General features: G+C 49.9%; 3 protein-coding genes across 32 annotated transcripts in view; 2 read left to right on the plus strand and 1 right to left on the minus strand.

Annotated features, from left to right (window-relative positions):
- Positions 1–1,331: 1,331 nt before the first annotated feature.
- LOC308488183 (uncharacterized protein C17orf114) lies at positions 1,332–2,063 on the minus strand (the record flags this gene model as incomplete). Its single annotated transcript, XM_081027633.1, has 2 exons — positions 1,332–1,504; positions 1,991–2,063. 2 exons carry the CDS (start codon positions 2,061–2,063, stop codon positions 1,332–1,334), a joined length of 246 nt encoding a protein of 81 aa, XP_080883759.1.
- A 3,598-nt stretch (positions 2,064–5,661) lies between these two features.
- PLD2 (phospholipase D2) lies at positions 5,662–18,115 on the plus strand. Of its 2 annotated transcripts, none has more exons than XM_081027620.1 (25): positions 5,662–5,976; positions 6,517–6,626; positions 6,713–6,843; positions 6,945–7,087; positions 7,497–7,602; positions 7,692–7,757; positions 7,900–7,958; positions 8,095–8,187; positions 8,280–8,432; positions 8,907–9,056; positions 12,104–12,187; positions 12,337–12,415; positions 13,390–13,500; positions 13,676–13,846; positions 14,242–14,368; positions 14,553–14,671; positions 14,763–14,876; positions 15,000–15,104; positions 15,324–15,412; positions 15,520–15,633; positions 15,792–15,841; positions 16,114–16,248; positions 16,478–16,631; positions 17,015–17,129; positions 17,381–18,115. In XM_081027620.1, exons 2-25 carry the CDS (start codon positions 6,518–6,520, stop codon positions 17,603–17,605), a joined length of 2,802 nt encoding a protein of 933 aa, XP_080883746.1. In that variant the 5' UTR covers positions 5,662–5,976; position 6,517; the 3' UTR covers positions 17,606–18,115. The 2 variants fall into 2 exon arrangements, with proteins under 2 accessions (XP_080883746.1, XP_080883747.1); XM_081027621.1 differs by having other exon boundaries at positions 5,792–5,976; positions 6,929–7,087.
- Positions 18,116–22,582: 4,467 nt separating this feature from the next.
- MINK1 (misshapen like kinase 1) overlaps positions 22,583–23,237 on the plus strand; it is a 50,979-nt gene continuing 50,324 nt past the window's right edge. For 14 of the 29 annotated variants that reach the window (XM_081028613.1, XM_081028614.1, XM_081028615.1 and 11 more), the window contains exon 1: positions 22,729–22,934. In XM_081028613.1, coding sequence (XP_080884739.1) covers positions 22,878–22,934 — 57 coding nt within the window. In that variant the 5' untranslated portion in view covers positions 22,729–22,877. Of the gene's footprint in view, positions 22,935–23,237 lie in introns of all 29 variants that reach the window. The other 15 variants (XM_081028589.1, XM_081028600.1, XM_081028611.1 and 12 more) reach the window with 5 other exon arrangements.

Here is a 23,237-nt window from a genome sequence, read left to right on the forward strand (position 1 = left end):
CAAAATAACCAATACACTTTCCTGTAAAACCTGTTCTCCCAGTTCACCCTATCAAGGCATCTTTCATTCCTCTCTGCCTTGACTCCATATTCAGTCTAATAGTAAGTTCTAAAAACTCCTAAGTATACCTAGAAGCCATCTACTCTCCCCATTTCCACAGCACCGTCTTAAGCCACGCCACCATCATCTCTTGCCTGGAGGATGGCAACACCCCCTGCTACATGGCCTTACTGCTTCCATACTTGATCTACAATCTTTTCCCATTCAGCAACCAAAATGATCTTTCAATGTAAATGAGACCATGTCGTTTCCCTTTAATGGAAACATTCTTCAGTGTCTTACCATTCCATCTAAAATGATATTTTACCCACTTACCGTGGCTTAGAAGACCAAACACTCCCCCTCAAATCTTGACACTCTGGTCACTGTTTTTTTCTGTTTCCTAGAATCTAAGGGGTTTTGTACTTAACACTTGCTGGTTTTTCTGCCTGGGACTGTTCTTCCCTGATTTAAAAAAAAGCTTTTTAGAGCAGTTTCAGATTCACAACCAAATTGAGTGGAAAGTACAGAGATTTCCCTTATACCCGCTTGCCCCCACATATATGGAGCCTCTCCCACTATCAACATCCTGCACCAGAGTGGTACGTTTGTTACAATCAGCAAACCTACCTTTGACACATCCTTCAGGTCTCAGCTCGAATGTCTCATCAGAAAGGCCTGGCCTAACCACCTGAAATTTAAGAAACACCACCTTCCCCTCCTCCATCTTGCTCTCACATTACCCTGTTTAATTTTCTTCATAGCAGCACTTAAGCCTTATCTCATATTATCATGCTTATTTGTTTATTTATTGTCTGGCTCCTCTACTAGAAAGGTCAGTGAGATGAGAGAATTCTTTCTGCTTGGTTCACTAATATGTGCCCAATGCCTGGATACATTTATATATTTATTGAGTGAATATGCTCCCTAGTCCTATCTGCTGTCCTGCCTAGGCACCGACCTTTCCAAACTGCAATCACCACACTCAACTCTGAAGCTTGATTTCAGCAAACTTCTGGCTAGCACACCTGGGCTCTGCATTACATATTCACCACGCCAGTGTCCCCTTTCCCACCCAGTGCTGCGTTTCCCACCTCAGCTCCATCACCCAGTCTAGTGCTTGGCCCCATCTACTCCCCTACCCCAACACCCAAGCACATCCACACAACACTTGGCGACTCTGAATATATTTAATGAGAAGGTTATGAGCGATTTGGGGAAGCCAGAAACTGAGAATTGTGGGGAAGGAAGGTTGCCAAGGCTTCCTGGAAGTTCAGCCCCTGGTTGTCCCTTCAAATGGTGGAGTCATTGGCCGATGCTATGTCATGCAGCTGGTGGCGGAAGGAGAGTCGGGCTTTCCTGCTAAAGTAGGCACCAGCCCCTAGGGAGGGTATCCCTCCCTCAGCCACGGTGGGCGCTATACCTGGGCTGGGATCTGGACCTGTAGGGGCAGCTGGAGCCAGACCTAAAAGGGAGATTGGAGGAAAAAGGGAGTGGTGGGTCTGGGTCCTCCTTCCCTCCCCCATGCCCATCCCCAACCCTATGAGTAGGAAAGAGGCCAGGGAAGATACTGGGGGTCTTGGGAGGGGTGAGTGTTGATAGCATCAGCAGGAAGAGGGAGAGGGTATCTTGGGAGAGGAGGGCTGGCTTCACTGCCCTTCAACCTGTGCATTGGCCCCACACTCAGGACCCCCATGCTGGATGTAACGCTCTGCTGTCACCGACATGGAACTTCTTAATCATTTTTTAACAAGGGGCCCCACTTCTTCATTTTGCATTCCTGCAAATTTGGCTGTCCTGCAAATTATTTAGCTAGCTCTGTGGGGAAGCAATAGATCCACCAGGGAGACAGACTATCCTTTTCCCTTCACTGGTTTAAGAATTTACCTTTCTCCCAGTGTAGCTTATCAGTCTGCCTGACAACCCCCCTTTTCCCTCAGTCTCCCCATACCTGCTCCTCTTTCAGTCCCCCGCTGTCTTCGGCACCCACACCATGGGAAACACCATGCCCCCTTGAGACCCATCTCAACAATGGAGACAGGGTGCTGGGAATGGCCAGGAGGGCCCCAGGAGGAGGGGTGTGGTTTCCAAGCCCCCCCACTGTGGGCAAAACTACCACTTAGCTTCAGACCGCCTGGTGATTACAGGCGCCAGGGGATGGAAGGGGGAGAAAAGGGAGGAGGGAAGAGGTGGAGGGATTCCCTACTCAAACACCTATCCATTTGTGCCCCCTTAATGTGGGGGCTCTCTTGATCCTCATGGAGAAGCAAAAGGAGACTGGGACAGGTGTGATGGCAGAGACAAACACAGAAGTGCTGGGACATACAGGTGCAGTGAAAATTCACTACAGCGTTCTGGGCCACTTGGTGCCAGCCTGGACACTGCTGGGGAGTCATTTGTATTTTACAATGACAATTTAGAATTCCCAAGATGTAAAAATTTAAACAATAGTCTATTTTTTTAGAACAGGAAACTTTACTAGTCAGGGAAATGTTATGCTCTCATTAAATGGTCTGGTAGCTCTGGTCCCCTTTTAGGAAGACAGTTGTAATTGATTAATAATGCCGTGCCAGGTAAATTCTAGGGATTTTACATGTTATCTCATCTCATTTAATCATGTCAATGACGCTTTGAGGTGAGTGTTATTACTATCCTGATTTTACAGATGAGGAATTGGAAGCACTGAGAGTTTGGGTAACTTGCCCAAGGTCCCACAGGCAGTTATCAGCAGAGCAGGAACTCACCCCCACTCCCATCAGACTGACCCCAGAGTCTACTCTGTTTGCAACCACACTGAGCTTCCCAAGCATGTCCCTAGTAGGCACTGATGCCCCTGGCTAGGTCTGGGGGCGGTGGTGACCTGAGCCTGGGCTGGGAACCTAAGGTGCAGAAGTCCCTAGCCAAGGACCCTAAATGCCCTCCAGTAAAGCTGCACAAATGTTATATTATTCCCCATGGATGCCATGATGTGTGTGGAAAGGTTGGAAAGCACTGCTGACTATACTGCCTGACTTAGAAATCTGTTTTTTGTTTTTAAATTAACTTTATTGAAGTAAACATTTACATATACTGTAATGCACACTCTCAGTGTACAATTCTATGAGTTTTGACACGTGTATATACCCATGTAATCACCACCCCAATCAAGATATAGGACATTTCCATCACCAAGTTCCCTTGTGTCCCCCTTCACAGTCAATCTTTCCCCACCCCTGCCAGAGGCAACTATTGATCTGATTTTCATCCCTACTGATTGGTTTTGCCTATTTCAGAACTTTATATAAATGGAATCATATAGTATTATTCTTTTGTACCTGGCTTCTTTCAGCGTAATGGTGTTGAAATGCATCCATGTTACATGTATTAAATTTGTGGTGCTTTCTTGTGTGTAATAACAGCTTTATTAAGAGATAATTCACATATCATATAATTCACCCTTTTAAAGTATACAATTCAGGGCAGACAGGTGGCTCAGTTGGTTAGAGCGTGAGCTCTGGGCAACAGGGCTGCCGGTTTGATTCCCACAAGGGCCAGTGAGCTACGCCTTCTGCAACAAGAATGAAGTCAATGAAGTCAATGAGCTGCTGCTCAGCTCCCAGGTGGCCAGGCGGCTCAATGGGTTTGAGTGCGGGCTCTCAACCACAAGGTTTCCAGTTGGACTCCTTGATTCCTGCAAGGGATAGTGGGCTGCGCCCCCGGCAACTAATGGCAACTGGACCTGGAGCTGAGCTGTGCCTTCCACAACTAAGATTGAAAGGACAACTTGACTTGGAAAAGTCCCAGAAGTACACAACGTTCCTCAATAAAGTCCTGTTCCTCTTCCCCAATAGAATCTTTAAAATAAATAAATAAAGTATACAATTCAGTGATTTTTAAATGTCTTTTTTTTAATAAGTGTGTTTTTCCAGGACTCAACTCCAAGTTAAGTAGTTGTTTGAATCTAGTTGTGGAGGGCGCAGCTCACAGTGGCCCACGTGGGGATCGAACCGGCAACCTTGTTGTTAAGAAAACCACACTCTAACCAACTGAGCTAACTAGCTGCCCCAATTCAGTGATTTTTACTGTATTCACAGAGCTGTGCAAATGTCCCGACCAATTTTATAACATATTCATACCCTCAAAAGAATATCCATTAGCAGTCACTCCTCTGTCCTCCTTTTCTTCAGCTACTAATCGAATCTATTTTCTGTCTCTATGGATTTACCTATTCTAAACATTTTACATGAATGGAATCATACAAAATGTGGTCCTTTGTGTCTGGCTTCTTTCAATCAGCATGTTTTCAAGGTTTATCCCTGGTGTAGCTAGTATATCAGTACATCATTCCTTTTCATGGCTGAATAATATTCTGTTGTAGAGATAAACCACATTTTATCTATTCATCAGATGATAGATATTTGGGTTGCTTCTACTTTTTGGCTATTTGAGTATTACTACTATGGACATCCATATACAAGTTTTTGTACATATCTAGCATGGAATTGCTGGGCCACATGATAACTCTATGCTTAACGTTTTGAGGAACTGTTTTCCAAGGTGACTGAATAATTTTATACTTTATTCATTTTTCTTGCTGAGTACTAGTCTCTATACCACAAATTAATCAAAATAGAAAATTTCTCTTCAAAAGGCACCATTACTCTACAAGGAGAAGCCACATTCTGGGAGACAACGTTTGCAATACATATTTGTGATAAAGGATTTGTATATGTGTACATATATATGCATGTATGAATCACAATATCACAGTAGACAACATGGTTTTTTAAAAAGTTAGCAAAAGACTTGAACAGACACTTTACAAAAGATCTACAAATGGCTAATAAGCACATGAAACATGGTCAATATCATTAATAATCAGAGAAATCCAAATAAAACTACAGTGACGTACTATTTTACTTATTAGAATGGCTAATAAGTAGACTGTAAAGATTGACAGTATCAAATGTTGGCCATGCTGTGGAACAACTGAAAATGTAAGAAGGAACAATTGTTTTGGAAAACAGTTTGGCAGTTTCTTCTCAAGTTAAAGAACACTTATATAACCCAGCAACTCCACTCCTAGCTATTTGCCCAAGAGAAATGAAAACATACAACCACACAAAGACTTATACCGGAATGTTTACAGGACCCTTGTTCACAATAGACAAAAACTAGAAACAACCGAATGTCCATTCAAAGAAGAGATAAATAAACCTGCTTTAAATAAATTTTGCATAATATTACCTTTTGGAACCTGAAAATGTTCCGGTTTCCCCCTAGGATGTAAGTTGCAGGACATCAGGTTCCTTGACTATCTTGTTCACTACAATAAGGACACTCAATGTCTGGCACCGAGCAAGTGCGCAATAGATGGTGAATGAATGAAAGGCTGCAAGCTTACGTACGTTAATGAATTTGTGGCCACCATCCATCAGGCCTTTTATCATGCCTTCCATCTACAAACGCTGGCCAGGACAGGCCCAGTGTGGCTCGCAGCCCGCCTGGGAAGGGGACACCCACAGGTACCATCGCCGAGGCGCATCTCCACAAGGGCGGAAAAGGCCCCAGGGGCCACGCCGGAGGGGGGTAAAGTGTGCGGCGTCGAGCATCCACAGGGTGGCGGCAAGGCACACTTGGACCGACGGCGCGGGACAGACGGACAGACCTGTTGACTGCGCCCGCCGGGTACAGGCAGCGGGCCGCTCAGACGCGCTGCCCCGCATCGCAGAGGAGAGACCCCGGCCAAGGGCTGCGCGCAAGACCGCGGGGCGGGACGAGGGCGGCGGGGGCGGGACAGGACAGACGAGAATCCCGCGGAGGTGAGGCGGGGGGCCGTCCCGCCCTCGAGGGCTGGCCCTGAGGCCGCCCCGCCCCAGCTTGCTGGGGTGTGGGCTCGGGCTCAGCTGGGCGCTGTCTGCACGCGACCCCGCGTCGGCGCTGGTCCGGGCTGCCCAGGTGAGGGGGCCGGGGAGGGGGTGCCGCGGAGGGCCGGGACCCAGGAAGTCGGGCGGGGACAGGAATGGGCCCAGGCTGCGGGGCCTCCTGATTCAGCTGCACGCTCAGATTTTGGGTTTTCCCTCCCGGGCGGGGAGAGCACAACTTCCTCTTTTCCCGCCTGGATCACCTCTCCCAGCCAGCCTGGCCTAGCTTGAGTCCCGGCGGCTCCCGGCCCCTTGCGACCCGCGGGGCCCCTTCCCCTGGCTTTTGCTCTGCCCCAGTTCTGGGCCATCGGAGCCTGGCTTGGTGTTCCTGGCTGGGCGCCCTGGTTACGGGACTGGAGGCGGGGTTCAAGGGTTCTGGATGAAGGACTGAGGTAGGGGATGAAGTTAGAGGTGGGTTGGCAGGGCGTTGCAGATGATGGGGCTATCATCAGAGAGAGATTGGGAGTTAGCGGGAGACAGGCGGATGGGGAAGAGGGAGGTGGAGGATATGGTGGAATGGGGGGCAGAGTTCTGCAGGGCAGATCACCTCTCTGAGGCTTCCCCTTATTCCTAGGATGACGGCGAGCCCAGAGAGCCCCTTCCCCTCTGGGAGCGACCTGGACTCCAGCCAGTTACAGATGGAATCCGATGAGGTGGACACTCTGAAGGAGGGAGAGGACCCAGGTATGCAGGGAGGATGGCCCTCAGGGAGAGGAGGACTGGCCTGAGACTCCCTGGCATCTACACTCTTCCACTTTCTTTCCTCCTAGCGGACCGGATGCACCCCTTTCTGGCCATCTATGACCTTCAGCCTCTGAAAACGCACCCCTTGGTGTTTGCCCCTGGGGTTCCTGTCACAGCCCAGGTGGTGGGCACTGAAAGATACACCAGTGGATCCAAGGTAGCTGGGCTGGCCCTGAGGGTGGGAGTAAAGGGGAGACTGACCAGCGTGGGCGCTGCAACCCAACCAGCGGACCTCCATTCAGTTCCTCACACCCTCAGGTGGGAACCTGCACCCTGTATTCTGTCCGCTTGACTCATGGTGACTTTACCTGGACAACCAAGAAGAAGTTCCGTCATTTCCAGGAGCTGCATCGGGACCTCCTGAGACACAAAGTCTTGATGAGTCTGCTCCCTCTGGCTCGGTGAGGGGGACCAGACTGCTTCCTGTGAAGGGCCCCTCACCCTGTGGCATGAGATGTCACTGCCTCAGGCCCCATCTCTCCTTTCTGCCCATCTCACCCCCATACTGCAGCCATTCCTCCCCCAACTTCCCCTGCCACTGGGCCCCCTCTTCTGACCCTGGTTACCAGGAAACCTTCCCTGTTCAGCTCTCCCTGTCCATGGTTCTGTGCCAGTATCTTAGCCGGGCTAGATGCCCAAAATGCCCTTGGCAGCCTCCCCGATTTCTTGTCTCTATTCTCAGCGTAGGAGGCCTTCCTTCCGCCAGCCTCTAGGCCTCCTTCCTTGCTCCAAGACCCTCTCCAGTGCTTCAAGAACACAAGCACTCAGCCTCCCACCTCTTACTTGATCCTCATCCCATCCCTTTCACAGCTTTGCTGTCCCCTATCCTCCAGCCCGAGAGGCAGCCGACAGAGAGATGCCCTCTCTACCCCGAACAGGTCCTGAGGGCTCCACCAGACATGCATCCAGCAAACAGGTGCGACCAGACACCAGGTATTCTGGGAAGGTGTTTGGTTTGCAAATGGTTCTGGTCCCATCTATCTCTGTTTCCTATTCCTACTTCAGAAATACTTGGAGAATTACCTCAATCGCCTCCTGACTATGTCTTTCTACCGCAACTACCACGCCATGGTAAGGTTCAGGTGCTGGATGCCTGCGTCTTTTTAGGTGGAGCAGAGTAAGCAGGTCCCCAAGGGGCAGAGGACCAGGATCAGTAGGGTCTGAGGGGCTGAAAGCCTGAGTCTCTCCCCTGAGCCTTTGTTTTCCTCTGCAGACAGAGTTCCTAGAAGTCAGTCAGCTGTCCTTTATCCCAGACCTTGGATCCAAAGGACTGTAAGTTTCTGACACCCTTCACCCAGCCACCTGCAAACATCTGGATCTCTCCCTGCCTGATGATGGGGAATGCAGTGCAGGGCGGGCTGGGGGTCTGGATTCCTCATCCAGTATCTCTTCCTGCCTTTTCCCACAGGGAAGGGGTGATCCGGAAGCGTTCAGGTGGCCACCGCGTTCCTGGCCTTACCTGCTGTGGCCGAGACCAAGTTTGTTATCGCTGGTCCAAGAGGTGAAGCCTAGAGTGGGGCAGGTGGGCCATGGGTGGAGGGTGAGGAAGGAGATCATGAGGGCAGAGGAACAGACCGAGCCCTTCTGCTCCAGGTGGCTAGTGGTGAAGGACTCCTTCCTGCTGTACATGTGCCTCGAGACTGGTGCCATTTCATTTGTTCAGCTCTTTGACCCTGGCTTCGAGGTGCAGGTGGGGAAAAGGAGCACAGAGGCACGATACGGGGTCCGAATTGACACCTCCCACAGGTAAGGCCTTCTGGTATGGACAGACCCTTGGTGAGTGAAGAGCCAGCCTAAGGCCCTGAGAGGAATTGCATGAAAGAGCCCATGGAAGAAGGGAAGGCATTTCCACCCCCCTGGAGCTGGCCGTGATTTGGAACTAGGGAACTATTCTAGCCAGATACTTGGGACTGCTCCTAGAGTCTGGGCCCAGAGAAGGGGGTTGAGTACAAGCTTGGGGGAGGGACTCTTGATGTAAAAGAAATGCACTCCATTCATTCATTCATTTATTCATTTAACAAATCTGAGTGAGTGCCTGGTACAATTAGGTGCCAGGAACCCAACTGAATAACCCAACTGAATGATCGTAACTCCCTGTGGAGTTACGATTCAGGGACTAAGGGAAGTGGGAAAGAGGTGACCGCTAACGGGGGAGAGCTTCTGGGTCAGAGCAGAAGTACTGAGAGGGTGAGGGTTGTGGTCTCTATTGCTTCTGTCTAGATCCCTGATTCTCAAGTGCAGCAGCTACCGGCAGGCGCGGTGGTGGGGCCAGGAAATCACTGAGCTGGCCCAGGGCCCGGGCAGAGACTTCCTGCAGCTGCACCGGCATGACAGCTACGCTCCGCCCCGGCCTGGTACTTTGGCCCGGTGGTAAGACATTGATGTCCCTTCTGAGCTTGTCTGTGGCCTTCTTGATCGACTCCCTTGGTGTTCTCTGACCTCTTTTATCTCCTCTGACCCCTTCTGATCTCAATAAGCCCCCCTTTGACTTCTCAAATCTCCTGACCCCTGACCTCTTTATCCACATCTCTCTGATTCTCCTCTGATTTTTCTCACCCTCAAACTCAGTAATCTCTTCTGACCCCTGAATTCTCTGACCTCCTGTGACCTTTTGAACCCCCTTTTACCACACTGACCATACTCTCTGTTCTCTATGATCTCCTCAAATCTCTGATTTATTTGTTCGTTTAATGAACATTTTCTAAGCACTACTGTCTGCCAGGTCCAGTGGCAGGAATAAGGCACAGTCCAGTAGGTGATTAAATCACAAAACAATGGGAACTTGCCATGTTGGTGGTAGATACAATGTACCGAGCACAGAAGAGCAGAATTTGCCCCAGCGTGGGGATGTCAGGACTGGCTTCCAGAAGGCAATAACCTTCATGTTTGCCTTAACAAGATAGAGAAAATGGAGAAGGGCGGTCCATGCAGAGAAGCTAGAAATAGCCTGGTGTGTTTGGGAACCACAGGACTGACTGTTGCTGCAGAGTGAGGAGGAGTGGTCAGAGAAGAGATGGGATTTGTGCCCTGCGTGCTAGGCTGAGAAGGTTGACCTTTATCATAGGCAGAGGGGAGTCATGGAAGGTGGTGTTGAGATTTCTTTTTAACATAAGGACAATAATAGCTAATACTTATGTAGCAATTACTATGTGCCTGGAAGTGTTCTAAGAGTTTTACATGTTTTAACTTACAGAATCCTCACAACAACCCTCTGAGGCAGGTATAGTTATCTCCATTTTATAGATGAGAAAACTGAGGCAAGGAGAAGTTAAGTAAGTTGCCCAGGGTCACACCTGGTAAACAGTGGAACGAGGATTCAAATCTAGGCAGGTTGTGTCAAGACCCTGCTCTTAACCATCACACTAAACAGTTATTAAAAAGTCAAACAATATGAAAACACACTAAAAATGAAAAGTTCCCACACAACCCTTTATCTCCTAGCTCTTATTTCTTCCCCACACTTCTTCCCAACAATCCCATTTCTGTTCCCAGAAGTAATCCTGGCAACAGTTTGATATTTACCCTCCCAGGTCTTTTTTTGCATTTTTTCTTACACTTATGCATATAGTATGTTACTTTTTGTTTTAACGTAAATAAGATCATATACTCTCTTTGTCGTGTCCCCTGCAACTAGGGCAGTGAGGATGCGGGACGGTGGTTTGGGTTAAGTTTTTAAGCAAGAAACAAACAGAGGCTTAATACAGTTAAATCTCTCGGAAGGCCAGGGGGTCTCTCAGTCTCAGAGGACTGGAGCCCAGAGTAAAGCCGGAGGCTTTTATTGATAGGTCTACAACTACAAGAAAGTAACATTGTTTCTAACAGTCTGTGAAGCTCAGACTTCTTAACAGAAAAATGTTTATTCCAATCACCCTTTGTCTGTAAACAGCCTAAGCACAAGGTCCCAGGATGTTTTTACTTAAAGTATGTACCTTTTCAGGGTCGAGTCTCTCACATTGTAACAACTCCATTGAGAGAAGTGGAAACAGGTGCAAGGGGAAAGCAAGAGTCGGCAACAGACTTTCCCAAGCAGGGGAAAAGGGAGGCAAGGCCCTTTCCCATATTTGTCTAAGGCAGCTCATTGGGGGTCCCCACTCGGTTCCGCCTGGCTTAGGTTGTATCTCCCAGGAGATATCTTACCCGTCTTTGACTGCAAACCATCTTTTGGGGACCAGACAGAGAGACATAAGGTATAAACAAGGATGGAACAGAGTCCCAGAAAGGCACAATCTCACAAACTCTTCTTTCCTTAAGAAAAGACATGAAGGGACACTTGGCTAGGCTGTTGTGCGACTACACTCTTCTGTGACTTATTTTTTCATTTAATACGTGTTAAAGATTACGCATTAGGTTATTTCCCATTTATCACTCTTATAAACGATGCTGCAATGAATAGCCTTTGCGTAAGAATTTAATAGGTCGTATTGCTAGAAATAGAATTACTGTGTGCATTTCGTGATATTCAGGGTATATGCATTTAATATGCTAATAGATACTGCCAAAGTGTCCTCTGAAAAGGCTATAAGCAATGTATATTTTCACGGTTTATGAGAATATTCACTTCCCTATGTGCTGATATTGAATGTTACCAGTGACTTTAATTTTTGCCAATCTAGTGAATTTAATGTTATTTCATTTTAATATCACTTTGCTTGTTTACTGGTAAAATTGATCATCTTTTCCTATAGTTGACCATTTCGATTTCCTCTGTAAACTGTCAGTTCTTATTCTTTGCTCCCTTTTCAGTTGGCTTATGTCTTACTGATTTGTTGGAACTCTTTATGTATGATGTATTAATCCTTCCAATCTTTAGTCATTTTCCTTTTTTTTTTTTAATTGGGGAATATTGGGGGACAGTGTATTTCTCCAGGGTCCATCAACTCCAAGTAGTTGTCCTTCAATCTAGTTGTGGAGGGCGCAGCTCAATTCCAAGGCCAGTCACCGTTTTCAATCTTCGGTTGCAGGGGGCACAGCCCACCATCCTATGTAGGAGTTGAACTGGCAACTTTGTTGTTGAGAGCTCCTGCTCTAACCAACTGAGCCATCCGGCTGCCCCTCCAAAGCTCAGCGGCAGCTCTTTGTCTTCAATCTAGTTGTGGAGGGCACAGCTCACTGGCTCATGTGGGGATCGAACCGGCAACATTGTTGTTCAGAACTCCCGCTCTAACCAACTGAGCCATCGGGCTGTCCTCTTTTGTCATTTTCGTTAGTTTATTGTATCTTTTGTAATTTTTAATTTTATTTAGCTCATGCTAGCAAATTTATTCCACTTTGATATATCTGATAACACCTAACCTCTCTGACCACTCTTGATCTTTGATCCTGCTGTCACCTCTGACCCATGACGTCCTCCAGTCTTCACTCTCCAGAGCTTTCTCACTTCTGACTCTCCTGACTTTCTTGGGTTGGCCTCCCCCCAGGTTTGTGAATGGGGCAGGTTACTTTGCTGCTGTGGCGGATGCCATCCTGCAAGCTCAAGAGGAGATTTTCATCACAGACTGGTGGTAAGTGGAGGGAAAGAAGGCCAAGCAAGAAAGGGTGGAATGGGGCCTACTGCAGATCAGCTTATAGGTCAGAGGAGGGAGTGGAAGGAAAGGAATGGCTGACATCTAGGGCTTAGCTTACCATCCTGACCCCCTGCCCTGAATCCCAGGTTGAGTCCTGAGATTTACCTGAAACGTCCGGCCCATTCAGACGAGTGGAGACTGGACATTATGCTCAAGAAGAAGGCGGTGAGGAGAGTGGTCAGCCCGGAAGGGAGGTGGGGGGGGGTTGTCTGTGGGTGGAGGTTGGTTAGAAGGGACTACAGCATGGGATACTGTAAGGAATCTGAGGCTTCAGGGGAGGAAACGTGCCCATCCTGGCTCATGTCCAGCAAACATTACCTCCTCCTCTTCCCTAAGGAGAAGTGACAGCTCCCTCTTCATGTTCTTCCTCTACCTGGTATAGACCTCCCTCCCAGTACCCATTGCACTTTATTGTATTACCTTGGGGTGTACGTGTCTCTCTCTCACTGGATAGATTAATATCATGAGTTTTAGTACAAGGTACAGTGTCTGCCATGTTGGAAGCATCCATAGACATCGATGGATAGGAGGAAAGATACGTAGATGATGGAGAGTGGGTGGGTACATAGATGGATAGATGATGGAAAGGGAGATAGATGAAAGGATATGAGGTTGGAAAGGTGGATCAATAGGAGGGTAGGTGGGTAGATGGATGAATGATAGATGGCATATTAGGGGATGAGTAAATGGTTGGGAAGATGGAAGGATAGATACCGTGTTTCCCCAAAAATAACACCTAGCTGAACCATCAGCTCTAATGTGTCTCTTGGAGCAAAAATTAATATAAGACCTGGTATTATATTATGTTATATTATACCCAGTCATATTAAAATAAGACCGGGTCTTACATTTTTGCTCCAAAAGACGCATTAGAGCTGATAGTCTGGTTAGGTCTTATTTTCGGGGAAATACGGTAATGATAGGTAGGTGGGTAGATGTGAGGATGGATGAATACGTGAACGGATTGCTCACCCATTACTAAGTGTGCTGCAGGCATCAAAGCAGCATGTAACTGACAGCGTGGAAGATCTGGCTGGGTGGAGGGGTATCCAGGAATCCTGAGCATGGGAAGGGTTTGGGAGGGTAGAACGGGGCCATTCTGAAAGAGACATTAGATCTGATACCCTACTTACCACCAGGAGGAGGGTGTCCGTGTATCTGTACTGCTGTTTAAGGAAGTGGAGTTGGCCTTGGGCATCAACAGTGGCTATAGCAAGAGGGCTCTCATGCTGCTGCACCCCAACATAAAGGTGACTCCGACCTCAGAGACCCCTCCCACACTACAGCCTTCCTCACCATACGTCCCCATTTCCTCAACTCGCCCCTTCCTTAAACATCTCATCTTTCCATCTTCCCCTGCAATGCAGCCTCTGTCTTTCTCTCACCTAAGCCCTCCCTTCATGAACTCCTCCATACCTGCTCCAGGTGATGCGCCACCCAGATCACGTGACACTGTGGGCCCATCATGAGAAGCTGCTGGTGGTGGACCAAGTAGTGGCCTTCTTGGGGGGGTTGGACCTCGCCTATGGCCGCTGGGATGACCTTCACTACCGACTGACCGACCTTGGAGACTCCTCTGAATCAGCTGCCCCACAGGTAATCCCCCCGAGGCCTTCCTGAGCTCCTCCAAACTCAGCTAATCTAAATCCACACCTCTTCCCAGCTCTAGCCTTCCCCCTCCAATCATTCCAAGCACTGCCCACATTCAGAGTTCCTCAGACTTTCTGGGACCCCAAGAAAGAATCCACTTTGAAGATACAATGACCCAGTCTCTTCCCCATTTCTACTAAGTCCCCTACCCTGCAATTTCTCTAGGAAGTGCAGGTGAGGGGCTGGGCTGGGGAATCAGGTTCTCTCTGTTTCATTCTTACTGTCGGTATCTCTGTCTCTGTCTCATACTCTTTCAGTGTTCCTATCTTCTCTTTGGCCCTGACTCTGTATGGTGCCTATGACCTCTCCTTGCCCATGGCTTGGGTGTGTTCCTCTCACAGCCTCCCACCTCGTGCTCAGACTCTCCAGCCACCCCAGACTTGTCTCAGAACCAACTCTTCTGGCTGGGCAAAGACTACAGCAATCTTATCACTAAGGACTGGGTGCAACTGGACCGACCTTTTGAGGGTGAGGGTGCCCTCAAAGTCCCCAAGAGCTGGGAGCAGGGGCAGAAGTTGGGGTTGGGACTGAGAATGGGACGAGCTGGGTCAAGGATAATGCAGCCTTCCTTCCGGTCAGCGCCGCCTCCTTGCCCCAAGTATCTCCAAGAGACCGCCCCTGACCTCTCTCCTGACTATCCTGGGACCCCCAGATTTCATCGACAGGGAGACCACGCCTCGGATGCCATGGCGGGACGTGGGGGTGGTTGTCCACGGCCCACCCGCCCGGGACCTGGCCCGGCATTTCATCCAGCGCTGGAACTTTAACAAGGTGCTCACTCCCTCCTCTGGAGAGTGGAGGTTGAGAGGGAGCCGGGGGCAGCTCGCCACCTCCCACTGACTTTGCCATCCCTCCACCACAGACTACCAAGGCCAAGTACAAGACACCCATGTACCCCTACCTGCTACCCAAGTCCACCAGCACCTCAAACCAGCTCCCCTTCATACTCCCAGGGGGGCAGTGTGCCACTGTGCAGGTGAGGCCCTGACTTCAGCTTGCCCCTTCCTCCCCCTCCCTTCAGCCCACTGTCCTTGACCTGAGAGCGCCCCAGACTTCTCTCCTGGGGTCAGGAACCACGTCATATTTGCCATCCCCTCAGGTCTTGCGGTCAGTGGACCGCTGGTCAGCGGGGACTTTGGAGAACTCCATCCTCAATGCCTACTTGCACACCATCAAGGAGAGCCAGCACTTCCTCTACATTGAGGTGTGAATGGGGGCAGGAGGAGAGAAAATAGAGGGAATGTCCCAGGGGAGAGCCTTAGGACATCAGCAAGATCAGTGCTTTGGGCTGGCATAGCTGGGCCTGGAGAGAAGCTGAAGCCTGGGGCCCAGGCCTGGAGCCTGGAGGTGGGGATGGCGGCTGGGAGCTGAGGGCAGGGACAGTGGCCTGGCTGCTGATGTCTGTCTTTGGTCCATGCCCCAGAATCAGTTCTTCATTAGCTGCTCAGATGGACGGACAGTTCTGAACAAGGTGGGCGATGAGATTGTGGACAGAATCCTGAAGGCCCACAAGTAAGGTGGACTGGCAGGAGGGTGGGGATTATGGGCATGGTTTAAATCTAACTGGAGGGGTAGGGCTTTGGGGAGACGTCACACTTCTGACTCTACCTCCTTCCCAGGCAGGGTCAGTGCTTCCGAGTCTATGTGCTGCTGCCCCTGCTCCCCGGTTTCGAAGGGGACATCTCCACAGGTGGCGGTAACTCCATCCAGGCCATTCTGCACTTCACTTACAGGTGACTCCGGTGGGGTCTCTACGGCCCTATTCCCCCTGTGCCTCTATCCTGACTCGATCCTGATCCCTTCCTGCTGGACTTTTAAGGTCCATCGCTCTCCTGACATCCCCCGTCCCCTTCTCCAGGCTTCATTTCCCTCACCCATTCTTTTCCTTCAGGACCCTGTGTCGTGGGGAATATTCAATCCTGCATCGCCTCAAAGCAGCCAGTGAGTGCCGAGGACGGGAGGTTCAAGCCCTGGATCCCTGTGGAAGGGGAGATTGGGGACCTGGACCTGGGTGGAGGGAAGGAGGCTATCATTCCTGCATGCTTCTGGGGCTACTGCCCTGAGACCACAGGTGGTCTTTCCCTGCAGAGAGAAGGATATAGACTGGGCTCTAAAGAGCTTCTCAAGTGAGGAGGTGTATGGGACAGGGCTCCCTCTGCCCATGGAGGGCACTTCTCACCTCTCTTCCCTCTCCCTGTATCTCTCACTTATAGTGGGGACAGCATGGCGGGACTATATGTCCATCTGTGGGCTCCGCACCCATGGAGAGCTGGGCGGGCACCCGGTCTCAGAGCTTATCTACATTCACAGCAAGATGCTCATTGCAGATGACCGGAAGGTCATCATTGGTCAGTGCTGGGTCTGGGCCCCTGGCAGCAAGAGGGGTGGGGAGGGGTGGGGAGACGTGGAGCAGGGCCCAGCCGGGGACAATGGGATGAAGGGACGTGCCAGACTGATGTGGAAGCCCAATTGGGGATGGAGGCCAAAGAAGGTGTGTTGCCCACTGTCAGGTGTGATGGGGTTGCAGGGGGTCCCCCTGGGCTCGGCCAGACATAGTGTGTTCTGCACCCACTCTAGGCTCTGCGAACATCAATGACCGGAGCCTGCTGGGGAGGCGGGACAGTGAGCTGGCTGTGCTGATTGAGGACACAGAGATGGAACCATCCCTCATGGATGGTGTGGAATATCAGGCGGGCCGGTTTGCCTTGAGTTTGCGGAAGCACTGCTTCAGGTATTGCTGGGGCGGGTGCTATAAGGTGTGGCAGGGAGGTGGACGGGGGTCTGCCTTTTAAGCAGGTGGGAGGATTGCTTAGCTGTAGTACTGGTTTTTACAATAGGCAGACTAATCCAGTTTGGGGTACCAGCAAAGTAGGGACACCAAAAAAATGAGAAAAAAAGACTTGCAAAAATAATTTGGTATTTTTTTTTTTTAGAGCACCAAAGTAGTTGCCAAAGTAGAGACAAATGAAGGCTCTGTTGGACTCGTTGATACTATCTTACTGTTTAGCATTGCATCCATTTTGAATGAGCTGGGTAGGCACAGCAGAACTTTCCTGGTATTCGGGTTTTCTAAGGACCTTAATCTGGCCCTGCTGGGACCCCTTTCTCCCATAGCGTGGTTCTTGGGGCAGATGCCCGACCAGACCTGGATCTCCGAGACCCTGTCTGTGATGACTTCTTCCAGTTGTGGCAAGACATAGCTGAGAGCAATGCCAACATCTATGAGCAGGTGGGTGCTGAGAGGGGCGGGCCAAGGAGCAATTCATGGATTATCCTGTTCAGGGTGGGGTGGAGAGAAGCCCTATCACACAGCCATTCTCAGAAGGGGCATGAGGCTCTGAGGGCATATCATGGGCTTCAGTGGCTCAGGGTCAGTGTGGGGGGAGATGATGTGGGGATGGAGGTGTCCAGCTCAGTTAGGCTTGGGCTCTTGGCAAAGTGTCCCCAAGCTTTATTGGCTTCCATGCCCCGCGCCCACAGATCTTCCGCTGCTTGCCGTCCAACGCCACACGTTCTCTGAGGACACTCCGGGAGTATGTGGCAGTGGAGCCACTAGCCATGGTCAGCCCTCCCTTGGCCCGGTCTGAGCTCACCCTGGTCCAGGGCCACCTGGTCCACTTCCCCCTGAAGTTCCTGGAGGATGAGTCTTTGCTGCCCTCTCTGGGTAGCAAAGAGGGCGTGATGCCCCTAGAAGTATGGACATAGCTGTGGCTTCAGCCAGAAGAGGTCACCAGCCGCTGGGCTCCACTGAGTCTGGCTCCCTGCCCCCCTGCCCCTGAGGACTGAGGGCAGTGCCCTTTGCCTTTGAGACCTGAGGGAGGCAGCATCTCTGAAGGGGATGAGAGAAGTCACAGAGGACCCTTTCTTGAGAAGCAGCCAAAAAGGACACTCCCAACCCTGGGTTAGGGAGGCAGGCGGGGGTCCCATAGAAGTTCATTCTTCCTGCTGCCCAGTTCAAACCACTGCTACAGAGGAGACGCAAAACTTCTGCCAGGACGCCTGGAGCAAGCCTTCCCATCTCTCCTTTCCTCCTCCTGCCCCAGGGCCTCTCCCAGCCCATTGCTGCCAAGGCGGAGGGAAGGATGGATGAAGCCAGTCCTGGTTTCAGCCCCCACAGCGGGAGGGGTGGGGAGTACACACTAACTCCCCCACCAGCCTGCGCACAGACACTAACTTTGTATCAGTTCAATAAGCATTTCATAAATAAAAGCATAGAAAAAAATCTGTGCCTCTTCCTTAGCGGAACTGAGTACTTGCCTCAGCCACCACTTCCTGTCTACACATATGTAGTAGCAGGCCCCTTCACCTTCTCGCCACCCCATTTCTTCTTTGTGCTGTCTCCAGCTCCACTGTAATTATCTGTGGCTCCTGGAGCTTAGTCACCTAGCTGTGAGGAGGAGGTGTTCACCCAGTGCTTGCTGCCTAGGTATAGGGAATGGCAGGGCCAAACCAGGAGACCTGGAGAGCAGTGGAGCTGATGTTGCAGCTGCAGGTGAGGGAGATACACAGAAAAGGGTCTGCCTTCTGTTCCTTAAGTGACCGTGCTGGGAGAGGCTCAGGGAAGCCCCTTTGGGAGTGGTTAAGGGTATGTGCTTAAGATCAGAAGAACTGGGCCCAAATACTGGACTTGTCCCTTACGACCTAGGTACCTTCTCAAGTCACATCACTTCTGGGCCTCAGTGGTCCTAACTGGGAAATGGGAATAATACATAACTGGCTTGCTGTAAAGATTCAGTCCTTCATTTAAATACTTACTGAGCCCTTGCTATTGGCCAGAAATTTAGACTCACAGAAGTGAGTACAAGTCCCCACCTTTGTGGAGCACTTAGGCACACCTGTTCTGGAGCTTCACTAATATAGTAGTCACTGGCAGATTTGGCCATTTACATTTAAAGTAATTAAAATCAAATCATTAAAAATTTAGTTCCCCACTTGCACTAGCCACATTTCAAGTGCTCACTTGTTGCTGCAAGTGGCTAGCATATCGGACAGTGCAGGCAGGTATAGACCATTTCCATCATTGTACAAAGTGCTATTGGATGGCACTGCTCCGAAGGAGGAAAGAGAAAATAAATGGTATAGCCCATAAGAGAGTATAGCACACACCAGATTGAGAAGGGTTACCTCCTATGGCGATGGAGAAAAGGGGTTAACAGGTATACAGAGAGACCTCTTCAAGTGAATCTGTGACTTGTTTCTTAAGCTTAGTGATGGATATATGAGCTTTTATATATATATATATATATATATATATATCTTTATATATATATATCTTTTCCACTTGCAAAATATATATATATGTATATATATATATGTATATGTATATACATATATATATAAATATTTTGCAAGTAGAAAAATGTTTAGGACAGGTGCTGGCTCTTGCCCTTCATTCCCCCAGCCTCACTCCACAGTTTCAGAATTGACAGGAATGGGAGTCGAGTGAGGAGTTTAGGAAGCCTTCCTGGAAGAGGGGTATGCTGGTGAAAGATGATTTGGAGAGAGAAGATGCTGTTCCCTTGCTCCCATCCTTTCGAATCCCCCCTCTGTTCCTCTGAAGAAGCCACTTCGGAACATGAAATTCCCTATCCCACATTTAGCGGTCCCCTGGTACTAATTGGTATTCTGCTAATTAGCCTCATTGTCAGCACTAAGTGCCTCTTTCCCTAGGGGACCATTACCTCATTAACTGTAGCGTGGGGTGGAGGCAGCAGCTGGATGAGCCAGGGGTTTGGTGGGCTCCTGCTTCACATTGTTGGTCTATCTGCCCCCCACCCCACATTAGTCCTGGAGTTTCTTCATTGGAGGGCATGACAGTGCAGGGAAAAGAGCAGTGGGCTTGGAATCAAAAGAGTTGGCTCTAGACCCAGGATAAAGAGAATGAATCCAGCCTCCTAAAGTGGGTGGGAGACCGTGAGGGTGACTGAGCTTGTGCAAAATGTTCACTCATCCCCCAGGGGTTCTACAATTTGTCTTTAAAAAAAAAAAATTCTTTTTTTCTTAAATGTTTTTGGGGAATATTGGGGAACAAATGTGTTTCTCCAGGGCCCATCAACTCCAAGTTGTCATTCCTCAATCTAGCTGCGGAGGGCGCAGCCCAGCTCCAAGGCCAGTCACTGTCCTCAATCTTTAGTTGCAGGGGGCGCAGCCCACCATCCCATGCAGGAATCGAACCAGCAACCTTGTTGAGAGCTCGCGCTCCAACCAATTGAGCCATTCGGCCACCCCAATTTGTCTTATTTTTAATATATTAACTTTTCTTCCTGCCTGATCCAGGACTTCTTCCACCTCATTGTCTTTAAGATTTTATTATGGATATATACATATATATATACACACACATATATATGAGATATATGTTATATATATATGTGTTATATATATATATATATATATATATATATATATATATATATATATATATAGTCAGCATGGGGCCAATCTTGTTTTTCTATCCTCCCCACCCCCCTGATTACACTGTCTCTTGAGGTTTGGAGGTTTATCCTGTCCCTATGATCTTAATTTGCTCATTCGTCAATTCAATATCTCTTTATTAAACACTGCTTATGAGTCAGGCATTATTAGTAAGTTTATTAAGGAACTAGTATATGCCTAGTGCTTTACATACCTAATTTTATTTTATCCTACCCTCCCTGTTATTATCTCTATTTTACAGATGATAGAATTGAGCCTCAGAGAGATTTAATGACTTGTCCAAGGCACTAACTTCAAATTCTACGTTTTTTCCTACTATCCCATGGTCTTGACCTTGAATTACTATGTATCACAGTACCTACCCAGACAACAGAGGGCTTCATTCACTTATGTGTTACTGAACCTCTAGTGGGTGCCAGGCCCTGTGCTGAACATAACTCGCATAATTTCTGCCTTTTCTTTTTTAAGTGTTTTTCCAGGACCCATCAGCTCCAGATCAAGTAGTTTCAATCTGGTTGTGCAGCTCACAGTGGCCCACATGGAGCTCGAACTGGCAACCTGGAGCTAAGTGCTCCAACCAACTGAGCTAACCAGTGGCCCCATAATTTCTGTCTTTAAGGAGATTTAATAGACATTTACAATTCAAAGCGATAAATGTTACCATGGGTTTAAGACAGGCAAAAACAGAAGAGCCAAATTTAGTCTTAGTGAGTCAAGAAAGGTTTCATGGTGGAGGTGATTTAGACATGTAGGACAAAGCAAAGGACAGTGAGAGTGAGCATGGTTAGCCTTCCAGGAAGAAGAAACAGAAAGTGCAAAGGCTGGAGGATGGTCTGTTGAATTCTGAGAACTGTGAGTAGAGAATGTCAGTATGGCTAGAATATGAGGGATTTGGATGGTGGAATGTTGAAAAACAAGGCAGGAGAAGCAGGCAGAATCTTGAAGGCTTTGATACTGCACTTTAACTCAAAAGACAGTAGGGAGCCAGTGAAGTCTTAAATAGGAGAATAACATCAGATTTAGATTTGAGTTTTAGAAAAATCACTCTGGGTATGGAGAATTGATTTAAGGAGGTTGGGTAGGGAGACCAAGTAGGAGGCTGATAAGAGTAATGGAGGTGAGTGGGAATTGATTGTGCCTTGTACAAAGGTAAATGGGAGGGCAGGGAAGCAAAACTGAATGAATGCGCATCTGAAAGTGCTAAAGAGGAGCGTCCAGAAAGAAGGGTGGTAGCCCCTTTCGAAGGACTTTTTATTCAAACTCTCCTAAATAATGTTTACATTAAGGCTGGTGGTGGACTCTTACAGAGATAATATTGTTGCCGGAAGTGATTTTGGGATCAGTCTTCTCCAACAGGGAAAGAAATGCCCAGAGAAGCAAAGCAACTTGCTCAAGGTCACACATGTCAATGGCAGAACGTGACTCCTTGTTCTTTACATAGCATTACTCAGCCTCCAGTGAAGCTAAATGGCTGGGGGTGCTGTGCCAACATGACTAGACCTAAGATTTGAAGGGGTTGGCCATAGATTCCTTCTCCTCTCCTCCCTCTCTCCCTGCCACCTTTTCACCCACGCGGGGCTTCAGTGATCAGGCAAGGAATAACTTGAAACAGTTCCTGTATGCATAACAAGAGGTGCAGAGATTAAGGTCTGCGGTAAGAGTCCCTATCCTGAGATCTGAGATTCCCCTCCTCAACACTTCACTCCCCACTCCAGCTCTGGAAGGGGATAAAGGGCTTTCTGGAGGCAGCCAGCCCCACCCCCTCCAATCCCCAACTCCCAAGTGGTATCTTCAGCCAAGTTCTCACTGAGAGGCTCCTCCCTCACAGGCTCCAATGTTGCCATGGCAATTAGGTGGGTGGACAGCCCATACTATCTAGAGGCCACCTAACCCTCGCGTGGGGAGTTACCATAACAACCCCCTCTGGTACTAGAGGGGGTTGGGTCCCGCCCCCTTCCTCCGCAAGTAGAGAGGTGGGTGGCTTGATTGGCAGCTGGGCACACGAAAGAGGAGGGAAAGATAAGGAAAGGCGTCAACAGAGAGCTAAGAAGGAAATGGGGGAGAGAAAAAAAGCAAAAAATAAGGAAAGGGAAGTGAACGTGTGTGCGCACGCGCGGGAGCTGGTGGGCGCGCTCGCCTCGGCCGCCGCCCACTTTTTTCACGCCAGGCTCGCGCGGCCGCTCAGTCCTCGCACGCGCCTTTCTCGGTCTCTCCTGCGCCTGCGCGCAGGTGTCGGTGCCTGGGGGTGGGGGGAACCCGGCGCGCTCGCGTCACGTTCGGCCGTCCGCCCTCCCGGCGCTCGGCTACACCGCGCCTGCGCAGGAGAGGCGGGAGGCTCGGGTTGCAGGCTCCCGGACGATAGATAGCTCCTGTCAGCCTGTGGGTCGGTCCTGCCGCCGGCCCTCCCCCTCCCCGTTCCCTGGGGGAGGCGCGGTGGAGTCCGCCCCCAGGATCCCCCGATGGGGGAGAAGCGGCGACGGCGGCAGCGGAATAACCGATCCGGAGCGTGAGCGGCCCCAGGCCCCCATTCCCCGCGGAGACCATGGGCGACCCAGCCCCCGCCCGCAGCCTGGACGACATCGACCTGTCTGCTTTGCGGGTGAGCGCGCCGCCCCCCAGCTTCGCTCTGGTTCCTGTCCCTGCCGCAGGGGAGCGGGTAGCTGCACGCCTCCTGTGCTCCCCGGGCGCCCCCTGCGCCAGCCCAGTCCCCCCGGGTGACCCCCGCCCCTTTCCTGGGCGCCCGCCGCTGCTGCGCCCCGGGCCTCTGCTCCCCCTTCCCCACCAGCTGCAGACTCGGGGAGCCAGTTCAGCCCCCACCCGGTGGGGCCCCGCCCCCACACTATCTGCCACCTCCACCTTTGCTCAGGTTCCGGACCCCCTGCCTCCAAGGTGATTGAGGGTC

The sequence above is a fragment of the Rhinolophus hipposideros genome (genome assembly GCF_964194185.1).
Source record: "Rhinolophus hipposideros genome assembly, chromosome: 20".
Lineage (NCBI taxonomy): Eukaryota > Metazoa > Chordata > Mammalia > Chiroptera > Rhinolophidae > Rhinolophus > Rhinolophus hipposideros.

What these genes read in the sequence shown, in the direction of transcription:
- PLD2 (XM_081027620.1), top strand. Translation starts at nt 6,518, where the DNA reads ATGACGGCGAGCCCAGAGAGCCCCTTCCCCTCTGGGAGCGACCTGGAC. An exon ending in GGCAGTGTGCCACTGTGCAG is followed by an intron (nt 14,877 to 14,999) that starts GTGAGGCCCTGA and finishes CCATCCCCTCAG; the next exon opens with GTCTTGCGGTCAGTGGACCG. An exon ending in AGCACTTCCTCTACATTGAG is followed by an intron (nt 15,105 to 15,323) that starts GTGTGAATGGGG and finishes TCCATGCCCCAG; the next exon opens with AATCAGTTCTTCATTAGCTG.